Source organism: Plasmopara halstedii (genome assembly GCF_900000015.1).
Source record: "Plasmopara halstedii genome assembly, contig: Scaffold_1343, whole genome shotgun sequence".
NCBI lineage: Eukaryota > Oomycota > Peronosporomycetes > Peronosporales > Peronosporaceae > Plasmopara > Plasmopara halstedii.
In genome coordinates, this window is record NW_020188258.1 from 1,495,147 (window position 1) to 1,503,683 (window position 8,537).

Here is an 8,537-nt window from a genome sequence, read left to right on the forward strand (position 1 = left end):
ACAGCGACGACATGGTGTTTGCTGTTGGTGAAGGAAATCATCAGGATGGCTGATTGACAGTGGGGCAACTTCCCACATGGCCTCACACAAGAAGGACTTGATTACAAAGGCCTTGAAGCTAGCATTGAAGTTACGGTTGCAGATGGGAAGAAGTTGCTCGTTTAAGGAGCTGACGCGGTGAAACTGACTGGATTGGACGACAAGGGTATTTGCATGGTGGAATTTCTGCACATTCCCGGACTCGACAGAAGATGACTAACCGTTGGCAAGCTTGCAAAGCGTGGTATGAGTCTGGAGTTCTCTCGGTCGTCTTGCGTCATCTGGAACAAGAAGCAAGCGATTGCGTAAGGTACAAGAGTCGGGAAGTCGTATTTGCTTGACTCTGAGCAAGAGGAAGCATGTCTCGCTGAATATGCTGGGGCTGAAAATCAGTGGGAGCTTTGGCATGCTCGCGTGGGACACCCCAGCAAGGACGTGCTGGTCAAGACACAACGTTCAACAAAAGGAATTCCAGCAATCAAGCAAAATGAGGAAACATTGTGTGCTGGGTGTTTAAAGGGCAAGCAAACAGCCGCGGCATTTCCATCTCGCTCGATGACCAAAACGACACGTGTGCTGGAATGCGTACACACAGATGTCACGGGGCTTATGAGGACTACCTCGAAGGGTAGCGCCAAGTACATTCTTACATTTGTGGATGATATTTCATGTTATGTGGCGAATTCTATAATCGAGAGCAAAAGTGAAGTGGCTGGCAGGTTCAAAGGATTCTGACGCTTTACAAGTACTAATGGGGTGTGCGACTACAATGTTTATGATCTGATAACGGAACCGAATTTTGAAACAAGAAAATGGCTGGAATATGTCAACAGAACGGCATTGTACACCAACATACAGCCCTCAGCAGAATGGAGTGGCGAAGCGTATGAACAGGACTATTATGGAGAAGGCCCGCAGCATGTTACATGACAAGAGCGTCTTGACGGGATGGTGGGCGGAAGCGGTAAACACAGCAGTTTATTTAATTAAACGCTCCAGCAATACGGCCCATCTAGACATCACACCCTTCGAGCTGGTATACAAGATGAAGCCTCAAATGGATCACTTGCGCGTGTTTGGTTTGCACGGCTACGCTCACACTGACGATGTGAAACGGACCAAGCTGGAACCCAATGGCTTCAAGTGTATGATCTTCGTCAACGCAGAGAATGTCAAGGGCTATCGCGTGTTTGACTTGGAGATTACCAAAATTTATGTGACTCGCTCTGTGAAGTTGGATGAGCATGAGGTGGGCGGCATTTACGACACGCAAGAAGTCAAGCCTGGAACGAATCATTCGAGTAATGAAGGATGGTGATGAAGTCAAGGTTAAGCATCAAGTGGATCGACAGCCAGTTTCGGACGATCCGATGAAAGCTGTCGAAAAGCCAGCTGCTGTTGTCGAAATGGATGATATGGATCACGCGCCAAGCATCAATGTACAGCGACAAATGCCTTCTGAGAGCCCTGTACAAAACAGACTTGAGATTATGGAGTATCATCAATCGACCCAATTGCAGCACGAAAATCGTTTGGTGTTTCGGCGTGAAGTGGAGCGAACAAGAGCAGGACGTGAGCCGGTACTGATGACAAGGAGCGGCTAAGATGTCGAAGAGTCGGAGGAAAGCAGTGAAGGTCCAACGACTTTGAACGGGGCTATGATTGACGAGGATGGACTAATTGCAAAAGCTGATCTTGCCTACGCTGTTTGCATTGATGATAGTACGGACCTACCAACTACTTATGCTCAAGCATTGGCAAGCGACGATGCGATGAAATGGCGTGAAGCAATGAATGCTGAGCTTTGCTTTCATACAAAAATCAAACGTGGACATTAAAGCCACGAGAAAAGATTGAACGCACAATTGAATCACGATGAATATTTGCCACGAAGCGTGATCAAAATGGCGATGTTGTGCGATACAAGACACGACCGGTCGCGAAAGGATTTAAGCAAGAGCATGGCGTCGCCTTTATCGAGACTTATTGCCAACATGAATTCAATCCGGATAATTTTTGCAGTATGTGCTGAATGCGACTATCAAATGGAACAGCTGGATGTCGACACGGCTTTTCTCAACAGTGTGTATTGACGGACAACGGTTCAATGAAAATTCCGCTAGGTGTCAACAATGATCAAGGATACATTTGTTAACTAAACAAGGCTATCGACGGATAAAAACAAGCAGCAAGTGCTTGGAACAAGACGATTCATCGTGTATACGTGAGGAATGGCTTCAAGAGTTGCGGGGCAGATCAATGTGTTTATGTCAAGAGCACGAATAAAAAGGTTTGTCTACGCTGGACTATATGTGGATGACATGATTATCGCATCAAACCAGCGAAGAAATATATCAAGTCAAGGACATACTCAAGAATGCTTCCAAGATGAAGGAGTTGGGTAAGGCAGAATTAATTTTGGGTATGGAAATCGATCACGATAGGTCAGTGGAAATTTGATGATCAAGCAGACTCGCTACATCGGCGACGTGGTCAAGTGATTCGGTCAACAAGATGCCAAGAGCGTGGATAACCAATGCGCGTCAGGATTGAAGCTGTCATCAAAGCAGTCACCAACAACGGAAGAGGAACGGTCGCCAATGCGATCCAAGCCTTATAGCTCTTTGATTGGATGCTTGCTGTACATAACGACATGTACTTGACCGGATATTGCTAAGATGGTAACACAGCGATCATGATTCTTGGAGAAACCAGGACTACGACATTGGAGCGCAGCAATTCGAGTGGTAAGGTACTTGAAGACAATGAGCTAAATTCTCGGATGCAGATTGGGGCAGCAACACCGATGACAGACGTTCGGTCTCGGGATTTATGGTCATGATTGCGAGCACACCGGTGGTATTCAAGTCGAAATATCAGCGGATGGTTGCGCCAAGTTCAGCGGAAGCTGAGTATATGGCTCTCAGCCTTTGCACGCAGAAAGTTCTTTGGACACGGGCAATGTTGTGAGACATGGTTGACGAGCAAGTTGAAGGAACACAGGTTTGAGAAGACAACCAAGGTGCGATCGCGTTAGCCAAGAATGCCGGATACCACGCTAGGACGAAGCATGTGGATATCAAGCACCATGTTATTCGTGAGAGCGTGCAAGAAGGATTGTTGAAGGGATTGATTGAAGGTCGAAGACCCAGGGCGCTACGCGCATTTCTCCTGGTGGAGCTTTGGTGAGTCATGAGCCCACCTCTGTTCGGAAGTAAAAGCGCTTTTGGCGCGGGCACTGGCCTGGGACGGTCAATGTGCTGGATATCGAAGTATCCGATTTGTTGAACACCGAAGGTGTATCGAACAAGAGTCCCCAGCATGGCTTGCGGGCTGATCTTGAATTGGCACGTAACCCACTGCGCACTGCTTCAGTATCAAAGCAGTTGATGCATGCCAAGAGTTGCACGGTTAATTAATGGCTGAGGCATCGAGGGCGAGGCCCTCGTGATGCACGTGGAGTGACACGTAACCCAATGAGCACCGCTCACGTTACGGAGCAGTTGCTGTATGCCAAGAGTGGCATGGTCCAGCGAAGTCCAAGACATCCTGGGCAAGGCCCTTCTGATGCGCGTAGAGTGGCATGTTCTCCACTGGAAGAAGGCTGCAGACATAGCAGCTCTTCGTCGGATGTTGTTGGAAATTCACGGCTCCGATGGTTCAGGAAGTGTGGACACTGGACGAAGCTGAGTGTGAGACGGGAGACCTTGTAATGCTTTGTCGGAAGGGTCCTTGAAAAACCTCATCAAGTCCTGACATGTATCAGACTTGTACCCTTCGATAATTTCTTCGCGCACTATAGTTGTCGCTTGCAATCTGACCGTCTAACCATCTTAGTGTTGTCGACATGACTCGTGCATGTTTTCGTTTCTAGACTTAGAATCATAGTCCGGACATTCTGACAACGCTTTGACTAAGATGTTGGACGATAAATGAGGAGTTTTTTTCACTATATGTCGCAGCGAAACATGATCTGTTTATATCGTAAAGCGCTGCTTTTCAAGCAAATACAAACGGAACTAAATCAAAGATTTCATTGCCAGAGCCTCTGTTATGAACTGAACAGTTCCGTTCCGCAGATGTCGGGACTGATATGAAACAGCTCATTCTTGACCCTCAACATTGTGGTGCATCAACGAGCGACCGATGGCATAATCACTTGTATCGCAAACCATATGAGAAGAGTTATCGTGATTCGGAAATTGCGAGGATAGAAGATTCTTCGACGCTCTTTATCACTTCGGCAAATGCCGCCTCATGATCTTTTGACCATTTTCACTCAACGTTCTTCATTAAAAGAGTCGTTAGGTGTTGCATCAACGTCTCATAATTACGCGTGTATTTGTGTAAATAGCGGGCTGAGCCCAACCACTGTCTCAGCTCTTTCACTTTGTTTGGCACAGGCCGGTCATTGATTGCTATAGCTTTCTTCGGGTCTACACGAATGCCAGTCTTTGCTACAAAGTGGCGTAGAACGGGGATCTCACGTGCAAAGTAAATGCACTTTTATAGTTCACGTAGGGTTTATTCCCCCGCATAACTTGAACGACCTGAAGAAGTTATCAAGATAACCGTCGACATCAGACTTCTCACTTGCTTTCTTACTTTAAGCGAATATATCGTCAAAGTAACTTGGTGTAAACGCTCTCAATAAACGTAAGGACTCGTGACCGTTCTGCTGATAGTCGCTGGAGCGTTCTCCAAACCTTGTGGCATCACTAATGTAAATGGTTACACATACCCTGGTAACAGGTGTGTGTGTCACATCAGATGGTCATGGTGTGACCACACCCAAACAAGAATACGGTTCGGGACTGGATAGCCAGTAATTATACATGTATTCAGGTTTTACTATAAGTTTTAGGAAAATCTATGCATTTAAAATTGGACGGCTTTGCCGCAGATGAAAATCAATAAAGTCTGTTTTGGATTTAAACGGAAGAGTTAATTAGCCTTGGATTAAGATTTTAATTACTCTTGGAGTAAGCGGATTGCGATCCGTTAAACTCATAATTGTTTCAAGTAGAGAACAAAAGGTCGGTGACCTGACTTACGCTTCCTCTAAGCGCAAAGCTATGGCAGCCCCGCTGCAACTAATTGGTCTACAGCATACCACTAGAGATACTGACTGCAGTTAGTGGTGTATCAATTTCGCGCATTCGAATCTGATAGAAACCATCTTTCAGATTGATTGCACTGAAAATTGTACTGCCAACCATTCCATCAAGAATCAAATCCTTGTGTGGAACGGCAGTATGGGCAGGTATGATCGTCAACAATGCGTCAACCACCTGTGGCTTTTCTCACACAGAAGGTTAGGCTACAATGCAGAGACTTGTTCTCACGCACATAACCAGCCTTTTGTAACTTCGCAAAAACTTGCTTAGTTGCAATGACTTGTTTTTTTGGCAACGGCCACTGCCGTATGATACTATTCTCATGATAAATTCCTCTGTCAGATGGCAATTCGTCCGGCATCTTGTTTGGGAATATAAGCATATTCCTTGACAAGTCCATACACGGGGTTTGTACTCAGAGCGTCCCACTTATTAATTCTTTCCTTCCGTCTTCGTATAAAACTCATCCGCAGTACTGATGTCACCGTCGATAGCTTCTTCGACGATCGCGCATATTTGCGAAATTGTTCTTTTTGCAAGCTACGCTTTAGTGTCATCTTGCTCATCAACGGCAAGAAAATTATCTTTTTGACCAAACTTGTAGATATTTCAACCTTCACGCGACGGATTAGATCAACGTCATCGTCTTCGTTGTCGGCCACAACATTTATAAACTCGCTCGGAGTGTCTTGTCCTTTAGCACTTTTTTATCAATACAGATTGTATTTTGATCAGAGGCACGCATAACATTGACGGAAATATCTTCTTGGTGGCCAATTTATTCTTTTCTCGAATGGCTCTTTGCCTCTAACCCACAATTCTTAATCCTCTATCGATCATGACTTCCATATTGATGGCAAAGGAAATGTTTTTTTCTGGCGCCGGACTGATCCACCTACAGTTCGTGTCATTACTTTTGTCTTCTTGGACTTGTTTTGTAAGCATGGGGGGCCACCGCACACCACGATATCACTTGGGACATCTGTTACTTTTCAACAGATTCATCGTCATGCAGCTCGAATTAGCGCTGCACGACTTATTGACGACGATCTTCATATTCATCGAGTCAATGACGTTAAATTTATCATTGAGTTCGAGTAGGAAATACTCGTCTTTGCCTCGGAAATCTTTAAACATTGCCAAGCAAGTGACTTGCTTTGGCATCTTCATTCTATGTCCATTCGCTAAACGAATGACCGCTCTAGTGGTAACTGCATGTGCATCATACACGTTAAAGCCAGAGTCTTGTGTATCCACAGCATCCACAGTACTCTTCTTGATCTCAGCAGGGAGTCCCGCCTCTATTGGTCGCTCGCATTTTGTTACTCTTGTGACCATTCAAGCCGACGACATTCATATTTCCTATCGAACATCCTGTTTCGGTTGCCGACTCGGCAGAGATACTCTGCAGTTCCAAGCAATCTGACCCTGATCCCGCCTCAAAAATGTTTCTTATCTTTGCGAGAGCGCTAATTTCCAGGCGTGAAAGTGTACGCGATGTCGATCGGCTGTGGACCATCACTTGTGCCAGTTGACTGACGCGCTTGCATTGGGCGAAGCCATTGGACTTGGCTTGCTTGATGCTGAACTCTTCTTGCATTGCACTGTCGATGGCATCATCCAGCGTCTTGGGATACTCACGGAATGATGGATTTTGGATCGGACCATCGTTCCAATCGCCAAGAATGTTGCATCTTTTGCTGAAACGTCAATTGGCACGTCGACAATGCTCGATACCAAGTTACGAGCACGCTGTGCATACGAATGGAGGTCTTGTCAAAGCTTCAAGAATTCGACACAGCCACGGAAGTCAATCCGTGGTAGTTCGACTTCCTTCTCTCGCTCGATCAAGTGTTTGTCGCTAGGAAAGAAGCTCAGATCAGCTAAACGCTTACTATAAGCCCAGCTCTATACAAGACCCACAAGATTAGACATCGCGAACACCGCTTGCTACAAAAGGGTCTCGCGGCTGCCTTGGAAACATGGCTGCATCTACTCGACAAACCATTGTGAGAGAGGCTCACTATTCCCCAACACAACACGGTACAAATACAGCTCAGCTTTAGAAACATCGCTTTGTACAAAGTATCAGGAGTCGCGATCTGCTTCCGCAATTCCATAATCTCATAATACATGGAGCTGATGACCGCATTTCTCCGATCATCCGGAGAAGACGACTGTGGTTAGCTGACCATAGCAGCTTCTTCGATGACTTCTCACAACATCTGCTCGTATGTATCCACTTCATGTGAAGACGAATGAGAAAACATCTCATTCGTCAGCACCACAGCTTCCGGTACTGATGATTCAATTGGTACCCCAACTTCCCTCACGTCACTTAGACAAGGAAAAGAGCGTGGCTTGGACTGAACTGTAAATTGCGACGTGCTTATCAGCCGTGTCGTCCAACCAAAGTCGAGTGTCATCGAGAAGACAGCTGGAAGTGCTACCAGGAGCAAGAGGGCGCTGTTCAAAACAGTCCCTCAAACACACCACACACGCTTCAGCGACGAGAAAGCGATTTCCAACGTGGCGAAAGACGGACAATCCCGTCTTATACAATATCTTGAGTGTATGGAGCTTAAACTTCGAATAGCTTGAACTTTAACTTTTGTGGAAAATATCCAGTAGAATCGACTGACTTACGCCACTTGATTTAAAAGACAGACACGTCGGTCTTGTCACAAGTACAAATCGCAAAATAGGAACCAGCATTCTCATCACATTGAATGTCTGTGAATTTATAAAGATGTCACTTATGCATTTGGGAATATCATATTGTTATCCTCTTTTATAAATCTTCACAATGCATAAATAGATGTATTTTCATGTAATGGCAAGTGTAGACCATTGCAGAAAGTTGATGCCTATAGTTGATCTCGAAATGGTGAGCAGTTGGCTCGTAGATCCGCGTTACAAACGCACAGAGGGTGGACACAAAGACCGTTTCAATCGCGCTGAATGGAGTATCTCTGTGCTGAGTGATATTCAGCACTAATGATTAAAATATCGGCTTATCACCCATAATGGTAAAAAACCTAATTAATGCATTTGATATCGTATTTCAATCGTGTACATGTAATCGGATTTACATCCACCATCATTGGAGTGAGTGAAGATTGATCGATGTGGAACTTATATATATGTATGGAAAAGCAAAATTTGTAGATTTATTTTAACCAGAGTTTCAGACGAAAGGCATCACCACCGTTCAAATAATACTTAACCAGACGCTCATCACGTACAAATCCCAGGTTTTCGTACAAGCGAATGGCGCCCTTATTGGCAATTTCCGTCTCCAGCATGACTTCCTCACAACCGTCGTCGCGCATGCGCTCGATAGCCTTCTGGGCTAGCTGCGAGCCGATACCGCGGTGACGA

General features: G+C 45.5%; 1 protein-coding gene across 1 annotated transcript; it reads left to right on the top strand.

Moving 5' to 3' along the window:
* Positions 1–940: 940 nt before the first annotated feature.
* On the top strand, positions 941–1,877 carry PHALS_01325 (polyprotein; the record flags this gene model as incomplete). Its single annotated transcript, XM_024715700.1, has 3 exons — positions 941–1,288; positions 1,350–1,569; positions 1,645–1,877. 3 exons carry the CDS (start codon positions 941–943, stop codon positions 1,875–1,877), a joined length of 801 nt encoding a protein of 266 aa, XP_024581372.1.
* Positions 1,878–8,537: the final 6,660 nt, after the last annotated feature.